Source organism: Chelonia mydas, chromosome 2 (assembly GCF_015237465.2).
Source record: "Chelonia mydas isolate rCheMyd1 chromosome 2, rCheMyd1.pri.v2, whole genome shotgun sequence".
In the NCBI taxonomy this organism is placed as follows: Eukaryota; Metazoa; Chordata; order Testudines; family Cheloniidae; genus Chelonia; species Chelonia mydas.
This window is the reverse complement of record NC_057850.1, coordinates 149,670,562-149,692,876: the sequence shown is the minus strand read 5'-3', so window position 1 is coordinate 149,692,876 and position 22,315 is coordinate 149,670,562. Positions and strand designations below refer to the sequence as shown.

At 42.7% G+C, this 22,315-nt stretch overlaps 2 protein-coding genes and 1 long non-coding RNA gene across 12 annotated transcripts in view; 2 read left to right on the top strand and 1 right to left on the bottom strand.

Annotated features, from left to right (window-relative positions):
* The window catches only part of INVS (inversin), a 212,542-nt gene extending 209,504 nt beyond the window's left edge, over nt 1-3,038 (top strand). For all 5 annotated transcript variants that reach the window (XM_037893419.2, XM_037893418.2, XM_043540330.1 and 2 more), the window contains one exon: nt 1,202-3,038. In XM_037893419.2, the coding sequence (XP_037749347.1) occupies nt 1,202-1,317 (116 nt within the window). In that variant the 3' untranslated portion in view covers nt 1,318-3,038. The remainder of the gene's footprint in view (nt 1-1,201) is intronic.
* The window catches only part of TEX10 (testis expressed 10), a 122,190-nt gene continuing 102,761 nt past the window's right edge, over nt 2,887-22,315 (bottom strand). For 5 of the 6 annotated variants that reach the window (XM_037893422.2, XM_037893425.2, XM_037893424.2 and 2 more), the window contains exons 13-15: nt 9,150-9,331; nt 5,955-6,165; nt 2,887-3,559 (exon numbers count right to left, since the gene is read on the bottom strand). In XM_037893422.2, coding sequence (XP_037749350.2) covers nt 3,446-3,559; nt 5,955-6,165; nt 9,150-9,331 — 507 coding nt within the window. In that variant the 3' untranslated portion in view covers nt 2,887-3,445. Of the gene's footprint in view, nt 3,560-5,954; nt 6,166-9,149; nt 15,983-22,160; nt 22,167-22,315 lie in introns of those variants that run through there. The other variant, XM_043540332.1, reaches the window with a different exon arrangement.
* LOC122464604 lies at nt 9,330-18,962 on the top strand. The gene is made up of 2 exons (XR_006288797.1): nt 9,330-14,430; nt 14,483-18,962. It is a non-coding gene; the product is annotated as an uncharacterized LOC122464604 (long non-coding RNA).

Here is a 22,315-nt window from a genome sequence, read left to right as displayed (position 1 = left end):
ACTCAAGTTTGATTCATTTCTCTGAGAAGGGAACAGCTGGGAAGGAGAAGAATATTGGCACTAACAAACATTCTTGTGCCTTGTGAAAAAGTGTACGGTGACAAATCTGCCAACTGGAGACTGGCACCAAACTAGTTTAACATCCTCACTGGCGTACGCAGGCTGAACATTTTGGGATGGGGACAAAAAAAAGGTATTGATGGGAGGCAGCTTACGCCCCAGGTGTGGTACAGCGGCAAAGCCCTGGAAGGAAGCACAGCCGCTGCTCCACAAGATGGGTGGAGGGAGAACATGGCAAAGGATAAAAACTGAACTTGCTGGATGTTTTGAAAACCCTATTTTAGCCCATGGGGACGGGGAGAGAAAGCACAGTTCCCCTGCCACCCCAGACCATCTTTGACAAATAACTGCAACCAGGAAGTATTTGTTTAAAATAACTGATTGCAAATGGCTGTCTTTTTATCACAATCTTGGCACTTTTATTCTTTATACCATCTTGTGGCAGGCAAGTTATTTACATGTTGCATCATGAACTAGGTAAAAAAACCACACCACTGTTTGTCAGATATATAATATTTTGTACATATGATAGAAAAACTGTCGGGAGTTTGGAATTCCCGACTTCGGAAGCAGGTTCTGCAGGGGTCAAGATGGATTCCGCTCTTGGAGTTCAAAACTGAGCAAGCCTAGAACAGGTGCTTGCACGCTGTGAGAAGTCCTTGTTTTGTTTTCAAATGAAAGGTTTGTAAATCGTCAAGCTCCCACAAACAATACTAAACAAAGTATCTTGCCCTTGCCTGGTTAATTTCAACAAACCAGCTGTTATCAGTGATATGCCTGTCACCTGTAAACGTTTCAATAATTAGCTAGAGCAAAGTCAGTCAAAGAGATGTAGGTGCCTAAGTCACTTAAGTACTTTTGAAAATTCTGTTTACATGAAGCGCAGTAATGAACGTGCCTGCCTCCCCAGCTTGTGATAGAGCAAAACAGAACCATGGACTCAAGCGGAGTTGTCAAGAAGGGTTTTCTATTTGGTGTGCTGATGAAACTTTGGACAGTTCTGTTAAATGGCCTCATTTACATAACAAAGTATTCATAATTTATGCAGACGTGAAGGCTAGGATCCACAGCAGACTGCAGCTTTTCTTTGAAAAAAATCTGTATTACCCCACAGAACTCACAACATTTTTTGTTTTTACAGTAAGCAACCTGCAGTATGTTCATCTGCTGGAGAATGAAGGGAAACTGAAGCAGTTTTCATACAACATGAGACCAACCACTGCTGCAAAGTCAAAAACCAAAAGACCCAAGCATTAAGCAAAGCTGAGAAGTAGTAATAGGGAACCTGAGAACAATTTAAAGACTACTCCCCGGTTCTACAGGGATGTATGAAATCTTTTTTGTAATTGAAAAAAGTATACAAAATATTAAGCTAACACAGGTATTTTCCGTTCTTGTATTATCTCGGTGCTGTAATGCCAAACCAGACTTCCAAGGAGTTGAACTCATTTCGTGTACCAATGAAATGTAGAATTAAAAAGTAATTTATTTACTGACATGATGACATTTGAAATTTTGTAAAGTTGAGAAGTGGGCTGGAATTAGCAATTTACAGAATTTATCAAAATTATCTGTAAACATGTTTTGAGTGTTAATTACAGCCGTACGTTCAGCCACGTTTGGGGTTTGAAAAAAAACTTTATATAATGAACATGTACAGTATTGCCTTCTCTCTCTTCTCCAACCCTATCACAGCACTTCTGATTTATGAAAGCTAAAATAAATCTTCCTGGGAAACAATACAAGCAAGTAGTTTTCTCTAGGTAAAAAGCATAAAACAAGGGCTAGTTCTACACTTAGATTAAAAATTAGGGAGCTGAAATTCCCTCTAAATTAGAAACCCAACCTCCCCTCCTATCACCCAGTTAATATCCAGATCTATGAAACAGCCAGTTTCTCAATGCAATCCACATATTTATTCTTAATTTTAAAGGGGGGTGAACTAATATGGCTCCCACCTTTTCCTTTGAGATTATTCCACACTCTGCTATGAAGTGAAAATTCCTAGTATTGCTACATATTAAAATTCTTTGTTCATTACCATAGCGTACCCCCTCGGGAATATCCTAACCAATGTCTCTCCATACTTTGTGTTTACGTCCTTTTAGATGGCTGCCCTTCGTCAATTTCATTGTGGCTGAAATGGTCAATTTTTTATTTAGTCAAAAAATGTTGAAAGTTTTTGTTTCAATATTTCCAAGTCAAAGTTACTCAGAACTTTTCATCCCACAAAAATTTGATTTTACTTTTTGGGATGAAAGCAAATGCCAAAGTATTGGCATTTCCTGAGGGACTGAAATCATTTTTTCCAAACTGCTCTAATCACAAGCTAGGTGTGCAGAGCAAAGGGTTAACTATTTTGTCACTGTGTCTCATTTCACCCCAAATTCAGAGTACCAAAAGCTTGAAATTACCTGTAATAAGTACCTCAAAATCTATGCAGAGCAGAAAGTATAGCCTCCACTAGGAATGAGTGCATCTGCTCAACAGCAACCTGTACGCTCTGATTCATCACTGAAGAGAAAGAAACATTGTGTTTGAGCTCACTGTTCGATGCTAACGTACTGGTAGAAATTGTGACTGAAAGAAAGGACCATGTTAACTGTTAAGTTTCTAGGGTGAAAGGCTGGCCCTATAAAAGTCAGTGGGGCCAGGATTTCACCACTTCACTCTCTCCCCTCAAACCAAAGGAAATGTCTTTGTTAGTGAAATAGTCATAATTTTTTTTTATATTGCCATGCATACCATGGGGCCTTCTTCTCCCACTGACGTGAGCTGGAGTGTTGCCATTGACTTCTCAAGTGAAATGAAAGGCAGACAAGGGCATGACTTTGGTGGACATGTTTTTTAAGAAAAAATATGTATGTAACATGTTCCTTTTTTCCTTACTTTTGTCCTAAGCATATTGTATTTTATTACTCTGACTTTATTCTTTACTACATTACTATTTTTTATATTCAATAAATATCCAAAATACTGTTATACAATACAAAAATATTACTCATGCTTTTTAAGGTGGACTATTACACAATGAAATCTTTTAAATGTTAGTATAAATAATGGAAAATGACTGGAGTCAATACAAGAATCCAATAAACAAAGGAGATGCTCTCCACAGTGACAGCATTTAATATTTTCACTTCAACAGCTGGGACTGTCCTCAGCATATTCTCTCCTGCAGTCAACAGTCTTCCCTAAACTACTTCCACTGCAATGTTACTTTCTTGCTTCAAGACCAAAGTAATGTAGTACAAACAGATTTTATGAAATTTTTTTTATTTAAGTTCCACTTAAAAAATGTTTATAACAAACATTGTTCCAACATTTTCCATTCAGAATTAAATGGAAGTAAACGCTTCAAAGCAGATGTACAATGTTCATCTCTTCAATATTCTGTGCTAATAGCACCGGGTCCCGGTGGATGTGTGGCAAGATATATGTTGAAACAGTAATGGAGGTCTGTTAGCCATTGCTCTTGGACTTCAGCACTCTTCAATGTCTGGAGCAAAAAGGAAACAGGCTGAAAACCCCACATGCGACCCAATAAACTAACAGTACTACTCATGAAGCTTCAGTCTGTTGGCTTGATATTTTCAGTTAACCAGAAATTCTATTGCCAACAAGAAATCAAATACAGAGGAACCTTGTTCATTTACACACCACGTAATTACTGAGAAAAGGAGAAGCCATCATTTGGAGTTCAAGAAACATTAGCAGAGAGACAGTGCTCTAGTGAAATGATAATTTTAAAACTTTATTACTTTTTACAAGATCAGCTACAGATCATTTCTACAATACTATGAAGGGTGTGTGAATTTATGTGATAAGTGTCATTCACTTGCAATTATTTCAGAGTGTACCATTATGCAGTCTCTATGCTATTTTAATCATGTTTGTTTGCTTAGTTCCAATTCAGCAATTTACAATGCATTTCCAAATCATTAGTGGAAATGATTGGAAGACTCACTGGCCATGTCTACAGTAAGGAGCTTTATAAAAACATTCTCACCAGGGCTACCACTAGATCAGGGATTGGCAACCTTTGGCCTGCGGCCCGCCAGGCCAAGTCCCTGGCGGGCCGGGCCGGTTTGTTTACCTGCCGCATCCACAGGTTCGGCCAATTGAAGCTCCAGGCCACTGGGGGCTGCAGGAAGTGGTGTCCAGCACATGGCTCGGCCCGTGCCGCTTCCCACAGTCCCCATTGGCCTGGACCGGCGAACCGCAGCCAGTGGGAGCCGTGATCGGCCGAACCTGCGGACGCAGCAGGTAAACAAACCAGCCCAGCCCGCCATGGGGCTTACCCTGGTGGGCCGTTTGCCAGAGGTCGCGCCAATCCCTGCCCTAGATGAACCACTGAGAGCTCTAGGGTAGAGAATACTCTAGCATACTAGTTATGCCCACAGGGAGTGTACCACCACAGGCTCTGGCCGAGCAGGTTTAAATACCACGGTGTTAAACCCCAGAAACCAAGTCTGTCATCTTCTCTTCACAGAATATGGCAGAGGCTCTTTTAGGGCACATCTCCACTGAGGGCGGTGTGGAAAGTAACACTGCATGCCGCGCTAGCACAGGTATCCAGAGCAGCGTGAATGGTGAGACATGGTATAGGTGAGTAGAGCAGAGCACTGCTCGGCACAGTACACGCCCCAGCAGTCTCCCATGTCTCAGGGAAGGCTCCGGCAGTGTGGAAGCAGCGGGCAAAGGCTCCAGCAGCTCCTTGGAGCTGTCAGAGCCTTTCCTGCTCCTGGAGCCTTTCACTGCCAGGTGTAGCTACACACGGCAGTGACAAGTACACAACCTGCCTTTCACTGTGGTGTTTAGCTACACGTGTTGTGCTTGTATTCTACACGCCACCCTAAGCGTAGCTGTAGCCTTACTGGCTCCTGTGGACATGCTAGGCCTGGGGGAATGCACAGCCACCTACTGAAGTCTAAAAAAGCCACATTTGCCCTCCGTCTTTAAAGCTAAAGAACATCCTAGCCCACTCCAGCAAAACAAGTAACCTATTTGAGACACCTGCTTTTCAGATCGACAGTCCCAAAACAAGCACAGTAATACTGCGGAGAAATCCTGGCGGCAGCCCACTCAGCAAACAGAAGCAGTAAGTGTTTTGCAGTTACACAATGTTCCCCAATTAGACAGCCCTTCTTTCAAGATTTGCTAAGCCACAGGCTTCACTGATTCGTGCTGGGTCTCTGCCCTTTCTCCCCCACCCAGGTAATGAAGTGTGGCTGTACATATTTTAGGAAAGTTTGTTCCAATTTGATGCTGTTCTATAACTCAGTGACAAACTATCAGGTTCCTTATTTTTGACAAATCTCAAATGTTTTACTGTTTTAGTGTAAACTCATGGATTGACCCTCGTTTGTCTCCTTCACTGTAGTCCCTTCTATATCAAGTTGTTGTCTGTAACGAAAATAACCAACCTCAGATGCCTTTTGCCATTCAATAGATTTTGGTGTCCAGGGCCCCTTTACTTGGCCACTGTTCCCCATGGCTACAAGTTTAGAGGTTGGTCTTCCTTGTCAGCGAGAGCTTACGCAGAGAAATCTGCACAGCAGCAACGGAATGGCTTTCCTGACACTGATTGATAGTGGCGTACTGCACGCTTTTGGCAGTCCCAGAGAATGCCGCATGACACAGCAGCCAGTGAGGATCATCACTGAGAAGTAGCACATGTTCACATAGGTGCCCCCCTATTCTGTGGGCTGCCCTGTCAAGGCACACAAAAGGCAGCTATGGACCACAATTTGGACTCCACAAGCCACATTCTGGGTGCCTTTTTTGTATGTGATTTGAATGAGTGTTGTATGCAGATTAGGGTTGTTGAGGTTTATTCTCACTGCTAGAAGAAGATATTCTTGAAGTCTTCTGGGAAAAAAATAGTTTCATACCATAATATCCTTGACAATCTGTTGCACAAGAAGTTCACTTGTCACCATGTGACTCCTGAGCTGTCCATGCTGCATTAGCAAACGCAGCAACTGACCAATGACAGGCAGTTCTTCCCGACAGGCCCTGCTCACTTGAAGACTCTGCAGCATCAACCTCAACACTCGTGGCACCAGAGCTAGCACTGAAATACACGATCCCCACAACATGTCCCTGGGGAGAGGAAATAACAACCAATGAACAGAGCTGGCAATTTCTCAAGCGCAGAATAGAAGCGTGTTGGAAATGTGCGCCCAGGCCGTATCCTTATCTGCACGAGTCAAGGTGCCCATAAAGTTAAGACTGATAGATCTGATAGGCTGTTTTCAACTATACACATATGGCAATTCATGGGGATGCAGTGAATCCACATGAGAGAGTATTAGAGAAATACAATATTCCACAAGGGTTACACAACAAGTACAGGAGAATACAAATTTACATCCAGTCTGCAATGAAGTGTTTATCAGTCATAAACTAATAACTAGGTCCTACATTACAGTTTTTAATGTAAATTCTAAAACTAAAAACTATATAATATGAGAACAATTGTTCTCTTTATTGTACAGCGGTTAACATCCCATCCACCACAATCTCTCCATTACTGAGAGAACAGCTATACTGTCCCTGAAATCCAACCACCCCCAGATAGTGATCAAACCAGCATACAAAAGGGGTGCTATAATAGTCCTCAACTGTGGTGACTACATTAACAAGGCCAATTGTCAACTCTCCGATACCACTTACTACAAAGAACTCAATGAAGACCCCCCCACACCACAATTCACCCAGGAATTTAAGGATATCATCAAATCCTTCTCCAGACAACTCCAACAGAAACTCTACAACCTCACCCCCCACAGACCCACCCCAAGGACCTTCTGCATGCTTACCAAGATACACAATCAAGGGAACCCAAGCAGACCCACATCTGGCCATGGTTACTAAAGGAATATCAGAACTCATAGAAACCATGCTCAAAATCACTCACCACACAAAGGGCTAGTTTCCTGCAGGACACAACTGACTTCCTTCAGAAACTCCGCAATACTAACAACTTTTCTCAGCACACTACCCTTGCCATGATGGATGTCACCTCCCAATACACCAACACCCTCACAATGAGAGCATCGCTGCCTGCCCCAGATATCTATACGACAACGGACAACCCTCGGATATCCACCCCAAACACACAGTCAACATCATCCGTTTCCTCCTCATCAACATCAAAGTTTCACCCATTATAACTTTACATTCAACAACAAACACTTTGTCCAAACCACAGGAACAGCCATAGGAACTAGGATGGCTCCCCAGTGTGCCAACCTCTTCATGGACCACCTTGAGGACAAATTTCTGGACAAATGCATCACAAAACCAGTGACATACCAGAGATACATCAATAATATTTTCATCCTCTGGACTGACAACATAAACTCCCTCATAGATTTCCACCACACCTTTAACAACCACCACCCGTCCATTAAACTCTCTCTAGAACACTCCCACACCAGCCTCAACTTCCTGAACACCACAATCAGCTTCAACAATGGGACCCTACACAAATCAGTATACCTACCTTCACAGATCCAATAACCACCCCAAACGCACCAAGAAATCTGTTATTTACAGTCAGGCAGTCAGAAAGCACAGAGTATGTAGGATACACACCTTAACACACTCAAAACTACCTTCACCAAACAAGGATACTCCCCAGAGAAGTAGACTGCATCTTGGAACAGGCCACCCAAATACCCCAAGTGAACTTGCTTCAATGTGTGAAGAAAAAACCCTCTGACCACACACCCCTAGTTGTCACCTACCATCCCACACTGGAACCTATTCAGGATATCATTAAACAATTACAATAAACAATATTCAGTGGGGGCCACATCCTGAAAGAAATCTTTCCTGAACCCCCTCTTCTGGCCTTCAAATAACCCCCAACCTCATCATCAGAAGCAAGCTCCTCAAAGACCAGGACACACCAACTCAAAGCGGGACTAGACCCTGCTATAACAACAGATGCAAAATGCACAGACATATCTCCACTGCTATGATTATTAACACCCTCCACAACACACCTTTCAAGATCCATGAGTCCTGCACTTCCCTATTACAGCGTGGTGTTCCCTATCCAGTGCACTAAATGCCCTTATGACAACTATGTGAGTGAAACCAAACAATTGCTATGCTCTTGAATGAACTCACACAGACAAACAATGAAACAAAAACACCATATGAGCCATGGGCAAGCACTCTTCACAAAACAATCACTGCACATCTGACCTCTCAGTCCTCATCCTCAAAGGAAACCTGCACAACCTCTTCAAAAGACAAGCCTGGGATTTTAAATTCATAACTCTGATAGACACTAAAAATCATGGATTTAAGGCTTATTACAACAATCTGTAACCGGATAACCTTCCTTTTTTGGCCTATGACTAAAGAGGTGTTAACATGCCACTTCACCCTGAATGAGTGTTAATCACTTACGCCAAACAATCTGTTCCACCTTCTATTTAACTGTGACATTCTGAGTACCTTTCCCAGGCCTGAAAAAGAGCTCCGTGTAAGCTCAAAATCTTGTCTCTTTCACCAGTAAAAGATATTACCTCATCTATCTTGTCTCTCTAAAAAAAATACATTCCATCCACAGTGGTAAACATACTTGCATGGTTTAAATATATCTAGCCTTTTTTAGTCAAACTGATTTCCAAATTCTATAAAATCATGTCTGAGCAGCTTTGCTAAAGCTCAATATTCTAGTTAGTTAAGAGTATAGACTAATTAAAAGCACTAGTGTCTTAGAACAATGACTTTCTAAATCCAAGAATTTTAAGTGTCACTTTCACTGTTCCTAATGAACCAAAGGCTAAATCCAAAGATTAAGGTACGAATGCCTACCTTTCCAGTGCCAAGACAGAACACTGTTTTCTGACATAACCTACAATTATAATAAGCAAAAGCTTTGAAATAACTTTTTATAATTCCAGCTAACCGTACATATGGTGGGATTTTCCTAAATCCAACAATTATTTCAGAATAAGCACGAACAGGGGCCAAAGCACAAAGTGAAAAAAGTCACAAGTATTCAAACACAGATGTTAAATTAAAGAAAATTTTAAAAATTCTCTGCCATTTACAATAAGCATTACCTCTTCTGCACATGTTCTGCATCCTCTTTGTCTAAAGTTAACAGGAAGTAAAGAAGACTATAACAGCAAGAGGCAAGAAATTTGTGTAGATTTTCACTAAGCATGCAAGCTTGATCCAGGAGCTTACTCATGGCACACAAAATAGATCCAGCTGTGCTATCAGGTATTACAGCCAGTCCAACCTAGGAGACAAAACAAGTTCATTATTTCTGACACAAACAGTCTTTTATTGGCATACAAACACGGCTAGCGTAGAACGTTTTTCTAGAATATCACAAAAAAATCACTTACCCTCCTATTCAAATTAATACATTCAACAATTTTTAAAAATTGCCCTCAGTTTCCCTCGGGAAGTGACTCCCATGTTAAACTGAAGGTAAACTATTAACATAAATCTAAATATCCAGTAATAATTAAACAAAATATGCCATATAGCAATGCCGCGTTTGTTACATTTAGTTAAACAAACATTCATTCCAGCTCAAGATAAGGATTTAAAGCAAAGATGATCAGAAAAACAAAAGCAATAGCCCACTGGTGTTGCTTTTTTTGGCTGGGGGTGGAAGAGTTCTCCGTGTTTCACAACAAGCCCTATTTTTCTCCCACTTGAAATTTCCCAGTCCAAAAGTCCTGCATCACAGCCACCACTTCTCCCATCAGAGACTAGACAGGACTCACTTGGACCCATAAGCACTGCTGCCTAATGCAGACAGGTCACTCTTGAGCACAGAACCTACGCCACACACACAAACTTTTTTTGCAGTGTTCCCAGCCTACAAAGTGAAATAACAGGATCCAACATCAAACTGAAGAGCACTAATCTGGGGTACCAGTCTGGATCCACAATGCTTTGACAAATTTTCATTTGAGGTCACCAGTAAAGAGTAGACACAAATTTCCTTCACTACACATCTCTGTGTAGCCAAATGGGAACTTAATGTTCATTTATCAGTAATTACAGTAGTGTTTATAAAATCTTCCAATGTCCTATGAGCACTGGCAACATGAACGGATAGTAAGCAGGTAGCCCAAACAACTGGGAAGGAAAATCACACATACAGCACTCATCTCAAACTAAACTAAAAAGGAAACAAAGCTTTGAGCCTTGCTCCAAAGGATGCGAAGGCATACGCAAGAAGAGCAGTCTAGACGGAACAGGCTGTGTGCCTTCCCTCCTTTCCAGATTATATCATGGGACAGAGAACAGCCCTCCCACCACTTGAAACTGGAATGAAGGGTCACAGGGATAGGGTGACACCCTTTGGTTGGTCTTTTTAAAAAAGGAAGGGATCTAGTGGATAAGCAATGGGACTACTCACCTGCTTAAAGTTAAGCATGTACTTAAGTGCTTTACTGCATTGGCGCCATGAGTAAAATTAAAACTGATGAAGAATATTGTACAGTGAGCCCACAGTTTCCTGAACCAATCATTCCCGCACTGTAATACTGAGAGTATATCATCATGAACATAAGCAAGGATTGGCATAGGCAGAGCAGATAAACAGAAGGCTGAAAACCACAATTTTCCAATCTTTTTTTTTTTCATAGACGTGGACAATTAAAAAGATATTTGAGTTCTGAAATGCCATTCTGGTGCTAGAATCTTTGTTCTACTGTATTTGGCCATTTAAAAAATCTTTGATAAGATTCACACACTGGTCATCAATACTAATGAAGCATTGTTTATCTGAATATAAAACCAGTTTTAGACTAGTCAAGCTTGCAACAAACAGTTCTAGTTTTCAAGCAACCAGCTGGCGATTCACTTATGAGGTGGCATGTTTGTATTTCCAGTTTTGAAAACAGGTAAAAATTTTTAGTCCATCTAGCTTTGTTAATAATTTTACTATGGAAATACAGAATATGATTTGTGGGTGTGATTGGTCAGTAGGTGGGTGAAAAGCATAAAAAAATTTCAAATTTCTAGTAGGAATACTTCATTTACAATAAAGGAGGACAAACGTTCTTGTTGGAACATTACAGGGTTAATTCTTTCCGAGCAAACACTACTCATGAAGTGATGGGCTTGATGCAGAAATAGGGTGATAATCTATGGTTTGTGTTATTCGAGGGGTCATAATGGACCCTCTGGCCTTAGAATCTATGAATAACTGTCTTCTATACACATTGAGAGTCAGGATGTTAAATTATCTATCAGATGTATTGAACACAGATATTCAGGTGTATGCAGTAAAATATTCTTGAAATCTCTTAAGTGCCAAAAGACTCAGTCAAGAAATTATCTGATCACTTCCCAGATATAGAGATGCATGATTAGCTAAAACTGATATTTACCTACTGATTTGAAGGAGAATATTTCAGAATAAAGCATTTTGTACAGAAAGAATCCATTCTTCAAGCATTATCTGTGTGGATCCCCACTCCTGGTAAATGCCTCAATACACCTGAAATTGACATTTCCTGCTTTGCAGTGTCTGCATCTAGGCTTCCTAACTCCTTATGCCCCTAAACAAGGGTATAAAAAAGGGACAGGCTACCTAGCAGTCATTTCTGCTTGCTGTCTGCTGTAGTTAAAAGGAAACACACCCCATTCGGTTGCTCTTCCATTGGCATTTTGTAAAGGACAATAACTTTTCTAAATAAATGCCATCTTATTTGATCATGAATGCTCCAGGTGTCTTTGTTCTCATTCTCATGATGATTTCAGCTGTTAAACCTATTTAGCAGATTTCCAATCCTGGCACTTGAGACACTCTAATACTGAAGTTAGCTAGATTAAAATCACCCAGAAGTCCTAGTAATGTATCTGGACCGTATCTTCTTTCTTTTGGCATAGTGACTACTATTTTTACGCTAATCATTGGCTTTGTTAACACTACTCATGAAGTTTAACTTGATGCTCCGTTGTGTTGCAGGAGTTGATCCTTTGTTAGTATCTTCACAGAGAAAACCAGTTAAGGGTACTTTGGGGCATATGCAGTAGATGGGATGATTATTCAACTCCCCTTTTAAATCTACTTTCAGAGTCAGCGATCTGAGAACTGAATATAAAATAAAGTTTGTTGTTTGCCAAAACCAAAACATCTTTTATGTCTCTTTCCTGCTGAGCCGTGTAAACAAACCACCCCATCTCTCTGCGTTTTATCAAAATCATCTTATTTTATAGACAGGATTTGTAAATTAATGCCACTTTTGTTTTAGCTTGTTTTAATGCATTTAATTCTTTGCTCAGAAAGCAGGGGTCTCAACTGAGAGGTGTGCCCCTCGTCAAACTTTCTAAGGGAGGAGCGGCGAGTCTTCTAATAATGGCATTGCAACATGGAGTCTCAATGCCACTCAAATATGGCCCGGGTGCCCCTCTGTTATGCCAGATGGAGGGGCGGCCAGGCCAAATTTGAGTGGTGTGGTAACCCTGTGCAACAGGTCGCAACACCACTCACTCAAAGGGGTGACTGAACCAAATTGGCAGTAGGGAGAGACTGAGTACCATCTGATGGTGAATAACACGTGCTAATCGCCATCAGGTCAACCCACAGTGAGCTACGGGAAGGGCCTGCCATTTTAAGAGTAAGAAGATAACAGATATTCCCGCTGTTTTGGACTGTCTCTGAAGATACATGGTTTTACTGGGCCCAGGCAGAGAAATTTTTCCATTTGGCTAGGTAACATTTTCTGGTGAAGTATGTTTTGCACAGCTTCAAGGCAGGAACATTATTGGTTCAACATCCATCCATATACCAAGCTGTGAGATAAAGAGTATCAGAGTTGGGATTCCTAACCCTACCATTTTTCTGGATCAAAAGATCCGGAAAGGTCCAAATGCTGATGGGCAGAAGGGACGACATTTGTAGGAGGCTTGGTAATCAGAACTGTCTGGGCCATCTGGGAGCAATGTGCCTTGTATAGTCAAATCTTCTGCAGACCCTGACGTAGTAGTGGGCTGACAGGGAAGGCATAACTGAAGTGATCAGTCCAAGGTAGGAAATGAGCATCGCCCCGGAGTACTGACCTTGAGCTCCCTTGGAGCTATATATGTTGCACTTCCCATTTGTCTACGAGGCAAATAGGTCCTAAGTGGGGGTTCCCCAATGAGTGACAATGCTGTTTACTACTGAATCATGTAATTGCCACTCATGTTGATGGTGAAATGTCCGCTGAGGCTGCCTGCCAGTGAATTCTGGGTACCTGGGAAGTACAGTGCCAATAGGGCGATGTGGCTCTGTATACACCACTTCCATGCAGAGGGGGACAGAGCATGCACCTGCCTGCTGGTTTATATAGAAATGGGCAGTTATGTTTTCCAACATTATCAGGATGGGATGGGATAGTATGAATACCAGGAATGTTTTGCAACCTTCTCGTACAGCTCTCAGTTCCAGAAGATATGCATTTGGGCTTCCCAAGGTGTCAGAGTGCCTTGCTCTATGTGATTGTCCATGTGGGCTCCCCAGCCCATCATAGAGGCATCTGTAATTATTGTCTTGTTGGGTGTGGGGGCTAGAAACGGAACTCCCATGAACACATGTCCAGGGTCACTCCACCATACCGGAGCGGAAGGAATTATCACTATAGTATTCATGCTGTGCTTGCTTCGTCTATACACTGTTTGGAGCCAAGTCTCTAGGCAATGGAGGAGGAGTCTAGCAAATAGCATTGCATAAATACATGACACTATATAGCCCAGGGGAGTTAGGCATATCTGAACTGATGTTCAAGGGCTATGCATAACTAGATCTATCAGAGCACCCCTGGCATGAAATCTATCCATGGGGACATAGGCCTTCACCCTGATTAGATTCAATGTTGCTCCTATAAATTCTATGGTCTGCATTGGAGTCAGTGTAGACTTCCCCACATTTGCGCAAACTACCAGAGACGCTAGAAGGTGGAGCAGTGACGAGGTTGTCATTAAGTCTTCCAGGCAAGACCTGCCAGTCAGAAGCTGGTTTTCCAAGTACAGGAAGGTGGAGGAGCCGCCTCATCTGAGCTGTGCTACAAATACTGAGAACACTTTTGTGACAACTCTGGGAGCTGCAGCTAAACCCAAGGGGAGCACCCTGTATTGGTATTGGTGGGGGCCCACCACAAACCTGAGGAATCATCTGCGGGAGGGATGAATTTCTACAAGAAAGTATGCACCTTTCATATCAAAAGCCATGAACCCTGAGCCTTTTTTGACAGATGGTATTATCAATGCCAATGTAACCATGCAGAATTTCAGTTGGCAAATAAAAGCATTGAGTTGACACAGGTCAAAAATGGGTCTCCAGCCTCCTTTCTTCTTGGGAAATATTTCAACTAGAACCCCAATATTGAGGGGGTACCTGCTATATTGCTCCCTGTTGGAGAAGAGACTATACCTCCTGAAGGAGGAGCCTTTCATGAGAGTGGTCCTTGAAAAGGGACAGAGAAATGAGTTTTGGAAGAGGTGGGTAGAGAATCTTGATGGTATAGCCAGAACGGATGATATCCAGCACCCATGTGTCTATTATTGTTGCCCAATTGTGGGGAAATTTTGCTAGGAGTCCCCCCAAATGGATCTCAGAATTAGGTAGAGATGCCATTGATACTGGTTTGCAACTCTCTAAAAGTTGTCAAAAACATCCCTTGGCTGGAATGTGAGGTTGAGTAGCCATGGTTGAAGTGGAAGTCACAGGGTATCTTGGCCTCTACATTTTCTGTCATTTGCAGGGTGGCTCATAGGAGCACTGGTGATAGAAGGATTGAGGTAAGGGCCTTGGTTTATAGGGTTGTTAAAAGTATTTTTTCTTTGGGGCAAGTGCATATATGCCCAGGAAACAGAGAGTTGCCCTTGAGTCTTTCAACACGTGCAAACACTTGTCCATCTTCTCATTGAAAAGATGAGTCTCACAGAAAGGTAATACAGTGTTTTGAACATCCCTGGGGAAACCCCGAAGAGTGCAGCCATTATTCCTGTCACATCACAGTGGTGGCTGTCGTTGCTCTTGATGCTGTATCAGCTGCATTGACTGCAGCTTATAAAGAGGTTCTGGCCAGCAGTTTGCCCCCACCAATAGGAGTTTGAAACTAAACCCTGTCCTCCCGGGGCAACTTGTCCCTAAAGTCTAGAAATTTAGAGTAATTCAGGAAATTATATTTGGTGAGAAAGGCTTGATAGTTTGAGATTTTAAACTGCAGGCTGATAGATGTAATCATCTTCCTTCCCAGAAGGCTGAGACACTTGGCCTCCTTATCTGCAGGGATGGCCCTTAGGTGTTGTCTGGATCTTTGCATGGCCACCTGGACCACTGAGGAGTTTGCAGCAGGGTGGATAAGAAGAACTCCCCTCCTTTAGCGAGGACAAAGTATCACTTCTCTGACCACTTGGAGGGGGGCACAGGTAGCTAGTGTGTGACACACAACCCTTGTCAGTTCTAACAACTTTATTTACTGGGTGTGCAAACCTGATTGGAGCCCGCAGGTTGCAGGATATCCAGGAGCTTATGCTGGGGGTCCTGGATCTCTTCTAGGGAGATCTGGAGTTCTTCCACCTCTCCATAACAGCTCCTGAAACTGTCTATAATCATCTGGGGGAGGTGGAGAGGCTGGAGTGACTGCTTCATTGGGTGACTACCATGACAGAGCCCAGTGGAACTGGCAGATCCAGCTCATCTTCTCCTTTTTCTATGGGCTCAGTGGTTTCAGACTGACATCTTGGAAGAGAATGGTGATAAGATTACCTGTTGGAATGGACAGAGTCCAGGGAACATGTGTAAGGGTCCCAAATAAGGACAGTATGAGGAATCAAAAGGCGGATTGTGGTGGCATTGGGTACACACTGGTCCCGAGGAGGAAGTTCCTTCCTGGGTGGCCAAACCTGGTTCCAGGAGATTCTCAATCCCATTTCTGGTCTGAATTCCTTAGGTGGCGGAGAAGCAGTTCCACTGATACATCTGACTTTCCGAAAGATGAAAAGATTGGATCCAGCTGCATTGTACTGCTATCGGCATCACTGAGAGGAGACTGTGGATAGTGGATGGGATGGGGATAGGTTTTTTCCGGAATCCTAGATTCCTGTAAGCATTTTTATCTCCCTGGTGAGGACTGGTCCCAATATCAAGAAAGATTGTGGGTCTGGGAAGATTAAGATATTGTCTGGACTGGTATAAGTCACCGGAACATTCAGAAGTTGCGTCTTGTCAGTCCATACCATCAGAGTAGGTGTAGACAGCAGTTCTTTATGGGGCCGTGACAGTACCGTCAGCGAAGGAGTCTCTGACCACACGGTTGATGATGATACTGGCAGTTCCTGGTCCTTAGAGTCCCAGTGTTTCATTTTAGGTGGCACTGCAGTCAGTGTCAAAGTCAATGCAGAGCCTGGTACCAAAGGCGTCTTGCTCCTATACCTCTTTTGAACATGACCATGTGGCTTAGGAGGACCTAACTCCTTATGGCTTGGACATGAAGGCTCACCCAACTTTGACAGGGAGGGATCTCTCCTCTTAGTGAATCTAGAAGAAGATCTGGGTTTATGTTTAAGAGAGTGCCCTTTACTCTCATGAGGGGGACCAGCCAAAGGGGTCCTTTCCTAGTACTAGGGGCATGCTCCTTGCCAACTCTGCCTGATGTACAGGGGGATCTCCCTGGCCTGGGTCTGACTCGGGTACGCTGCTGGAAAAGAGCAACAGATACTACGCTTGGCAGAGATATGAGCTTCTCTGAAGCAGCAGAGGCAATGCAATGGTTCTTGGTGACCAAAAAGGAGCAGGGCAGGAGGTGCAGTTTTTGAAGGCCAGTATACTGGGCATAATCTAAATCCCACACCAGGAGAACTAGGAGTGTTCCCCAGGGTGGGGATTTTAACACTAACTAGGGAATTAGCAAACCACAAACAAAAAATAAATAATAATATATATAACTTTGAATATTTACAAAAAGAATAGAAAGTGTCAGCTCCAGACACTGGAGGATTCCGATCCAGGCCATGCTGTGGTAAGAAGGAACTGGAGAGGTGGTTGGTCTGGTCCATCCTTTTACCCTTGGAGTGGAGCACAAGGAGAGTAGAGGTGTGGACCCATGGACACTACTTGAAAGAATTCACTGGTCTCAAAGAGCATGAAGCGCACGTTTACCCACAGTGGAATACACATAGGAACCAACACTCAAAGAAGAATAAATCATTGAGCACAATATTTAGCAGAGGCACCTAGAGCAAAATGCATAGGTTCTGGTCACTCCAGTACAGAATCTCAAAACAGTGGAGAAGATTCAGTAAAGAGCAGGGAAACTGATCAAGTAAACATTCAAGTAAAACAGAGCATTGAAGAATGTACCCCATGGAACATTTCCACACTGGCAAACTCCTACATTCAAATGCTTAAACTATATTTTCCTGACAGCAGGATCCTCCTGTATTTGAGTTGTGCTTCAAATTTCTCTGATACAGTCTAGGTATGTGTCCTGTTATGGAGGAATATTTCAGCCACAAGAAACGGTTACCAACCTTTTCCTGTAACTCTTGTTTTTCCAAGACGTGTAGCACATGTCCATTTCACTACAGATGTGTGCATGCCTCACACACAGTTGGAGATTTTTCCCTCAGCAGTACCTGTCAGGGCGGCACAAGTGACCTCTGTTGCCTCACACCACTACACAGAGCCATAACGGGTGGAGCTATCCATGGCGCTTGTTATTTCTTTCTACCATATAGACGCCAATAGAGGGGAAGTGGGAAAGGTCATGGAATGGACATGTGCAACACATTTTGAAGAGTATCAGTTATAAAAAAAGGTTAGTAATCATTTTTAATTTGAGTGATTTCACATGTCCATTCAGCTGTAGGTGACTCTCAAGCAGTTTGAACAGGAAGTGGGCTTGGAGTCTACTTGAACAGGGACTGCAGGACCACCCATCCAAATCTGGCATTGTCTTTAGATTGATGAAATATGGCACAGTGAGGGACAAACATAGGGACAGAGCATCAGATTGCTGCCTTACAAATGTCCTAGATGGGCACATGAGCCAGAAAGACAGAGGAAGTAGCCTAAGACTTAATCGAATGGGCCAACACTCTAACCAGGGGTGTGATATCAGCCAGCTGGTAGCTATGGCGGTCTACACTATTATGGTCAAAATTATGATAAATCTTGTACAAAGTATGCCTTGTGAGGTATCACTAGAAAAATCATAATCTTCTGAATATTAACGTTCTGTTAAAATGTGTGTATCAACATTGTATATGGAAACATGAGATTTCGCTATACGTTTGTTACTGGAACATGTTGTAATTCTGGGGAACGTCCACAGTCTAGCTCTTCAGAGACAAGAAAGGGGTGGCCAACACCCAGCTACGTGCTAAGAGACCAGTGACTGTTTAACTGGCCATTCACCAGCAGGGGAGTTGTAATCAAGAAATTTATTATTCACCTGAAGGACAGTCGGCAGCTCACATTCGCCATGGAACTGCCTGACCCCAGGACAGAACAAGGACTTTTCCAGTAAAAAGGGTCAGGATATAAAAAGGGGGAAGAAAGGCCCCAGGCCAGCTCTCTCTTCCCCCATCTTTACTGAAATAAGATTGGCTGAAAGACTTTGAACTGGGAAGATTGGTCCCAGGCTGGGAAGGGAATCCAGCCAGTGTACTAAGAACTATAAACTGATGCAACATCAAGAGGGGTGAGAAGAGCTGTTTCCTTCAAATCTTAGCTTGATAAAGTTTAGGAAACAGCTTCCGATTTTATCTTTTACTTCTTTTGTAACCAAATCTGATTTATACACTTTTATCACTTATAATCACTTAAAATCTTCCTTTAGTTAATAAACTTGTTTTATTTTTTTATCTAAATCAGTGTGTTTTGATTAAAGTGTTTGGAGAATCTCTGCTCAGATATGCACAAGGGCTGGTGCATATTCATTTTCTTTGATAAAATGACAGATTTATGAGCCTGCACTGCCCAAAAGGGTCTTGAGCTGTGTAAGACGCATATTTCTGGGGTGCAAAGCTGGGACTGAGGAATATGTAGATGTTGCCCTATATCTGTTCATGAGTGGCTGTGAGAGCATTCGTATAATTTTGAGAGTATCTTAACATGCTGATGGCTGTGTGAGATCAAAGCCTGGGGAGGCTGCTTTTACTAGCAAATCAGTGTAAGAGACGCCCTGATTTGGAGAATTAAGGGGACACCACTGTTCAAAAGTCCAGCTTGTACCCTGGGGGATGTCACAGTTGCACAGATAAATAAAGGTGGAAATCTAAGAAGACATCCTTTCGGTAGAATCTGGGTGGCTCTTTATTCTGTCTGAAACTGCAATGAACAGTTGTGACAAAGACCTAAATGGCTAAATCCAATCTAGGCAAAAAGCCAAAGCTCTTTTAACATCTGGAGTATGAAGCTTTTTCTCACTTTTATTGCAATGAGATTTTGGAAAGAAAGCCAGTAAATTAATCGCTTGGTTAATGTGAAAACTGGAAACTACTTTAGTCAGGAACTTCAGGTGAGGTCGAAGGAAAACTGTCTCTGAAGATGACCATAAAAGGAGGTTCTGATACTAAGGCTCACAATTCCCATACTCTCCTGGCCGAGGTAACAGCAATCAAAAAAGCCATCTTCATAGAAAGGTGTAACAGAGAAACGGTTGCTAGCAGCTCAAAGGTGGGGACCCCATCAATTTTTCTAGAACTAAATTTAACTTCCGTGGAGGGACTGTGCTGCATATATGTGGATATAATCTGTCTAACCCTTTCAGAAACCTGTTGGGCATATGATTGGGAAAAAGCGATTGGTTATCCATGGGAGGGTGGAAGCTGAGACAGCAGCTAGGTGGACTCTGATGGACCTAACAGCTGACCCTTGTTGTTTCAGATAAAAGAGATAGTCCAATATATATCCTGAATAAAAGACCGAGCCAGGGAAACATCCTTCTTTCTGGACCAAATGGAGAATCTTTTTCACTTAGCAAATAAGTAGTCCTAGTCAAAGACTTCTAATTTCGAAGAACTGTCTGAACTCCCTTAGAACACCTTCCTTCCAAGGGTGTCAGCCACGAAGCATCCAGGCTGTCAGGTGGGATGAAGGAGTCAGCCACTGTCCTGGGAGATCACATCCGCATCCCACAGGAGTGACAGTGGAGGTCTGACCGATATGGGTAGTAAAGTCAAAAGCTGTGGCCCACTCAGGAACATAACTGATGACATTTTGTGTTTGCTCTTATTGCAAATAGGTCCACTTAGGGAGTCCCCCACAGCTGGAAAATGGACCTGGGTCACATCTGGACAAAGACCACTCATGGTGTCTTGTGAATGACCTACTTAGATGATCTGCCAGAGCATTTTGAATCCCTGGTAAATAAGCAGCTTTCAGGTTGATGAAACTGGTGATGCAGAAATTCCAAAGCAGGATTATCTCTTGGCGTAACTTTGTCAAATGCCTTTCCCCCCCTCCACCCGTGCACACTCACTTTGTTTACACAAAACATGGTCATTGTCTGTGAGCACCAACAAATTCTACCACTTGATACATGGCAGGAATGCCATGTGAGCCAAATAGATAGCCCAAAGCTCCCTGACATTTGGCTTTAGGTTTTGGATAGACCAAAGACCTTGTGTCTGAAAGGGACCCAAGTGAGAGCCCCAATCTAGATTCATAGAATCATGACTTTAAGGTCAGAAGGGACCATTATCATCATCTAGTCTGATCTCCTACACAACGCAGGCCACAGAATCTCACCCACCCACTCCTGTAACAAACCTCTCACCAATGTCTGAGCTATTGAAGTCCTCAAATCGTGGTTTAAAGACTTCAAGGTGCAGAGAATCCTCCAGCAAGCGACCCCTACCTCATGCTGCAGAGGAAGGCGAAAACCCCCCTCTGCCAATCTGCCCTGGAGGAAAATTCCTTCCTGACCCCAAATATGGCCATCAGCTAAACCCTGAGCATGTGGGCAAGACTCACCAGCCAGACACCCAGGAAAGCAACTCAGATCCCACCCCATATAACATCCCATCACAGGCCATTGGGCATATTACTGCTAATAGTCAAAGATCAATTAATTGTCAAAATTAGGCTATCCCATCATACCATTCCCTCCATAAACTTATCAAGCTTAGTATTGAAGCCGGATATGTCTTTTGCCCCCACAGCTCCCCTTGGAAGGCTATTCCAGAACTTCACTCCTCTGATGGCTAGAAATTTCAAGTCTAAACTTCCTGATGACTCGTTTATATCCATTTGTTCTTGTGTCCACATTGGTACTGAGCTTAAATAATTCCTCTCCCTCTCCGGTATTTATCCCTCTCATATATTTATAGAGAGCACTCATATCTCCCCTCAACCTTCTTTTGGTTAGGCTCTAAACAAGCCAAGCTCCTTGAGTCTCCTCTCAGAAGACAGGTTTTCCATTCCTCGGATCATCCTAGTAGCCCTTCTCTGTACCTGTTCCAGTTTGAATTCATCCTTCTTAAACATGGGAGACCAGAACTGCATGCAATATTCCAGATGAGGTCTCACCAGTGCCTTGTATAACGGTACTAACACCTCCTTATCTCTACTGGAAATACCTCGCCTGATGCATCCCAAGACCGCATTAGCTTTTTTCACGGCTATATCACATTGGCAGCTTATAGTCATCCTGTGATCAATCAATAGTCTGAGATCCATCTCCTCCTCTGTTCCTTCCAAGTCATGCGTCCCCAGCTTCTAACTAAAATTCTTGTTATTAATCCCTAAACGCATGACCTTACACTTCTCACTATTACATTTCATCCTATTACTCCAGTTTACAAGGTCATCCAGATCTTCCTGTATGATATCCCGATCCCTCTCAGTATTGGCACTACCTCCCAGCTCCGTGTCAACCGCAGACTTTATTAGCACATTCCCACTTTTTGTGCCGAGGTCAGTAATAAAAAGATTAAATAAGATTGGTCCCAAAACCGATCCCTAAGGAACTCCACTAGTAACCTCCTTCCAGCCTGATAGTTCACCTTTCAGTATGACCCATTGTAGTCTCCCCTTTAACCAGTTCCTTATCCACCTTTCAATTTTCATATTGATCCCCATCTTTTCCAATTTAGCTAATAATTTCATGTACCAGTTCCTTTAATATTCTTGGATGAAGATTATCTGGGCCCCCCCAATATAGTCCCATTAAGCTATTCGAGTTTGGCTTCTAACTCGGAACTGGTAATATCTACCTCCATATCCTCATTCCTATTTGTCATCCTACCATTATTCCTAAGCTCCTCA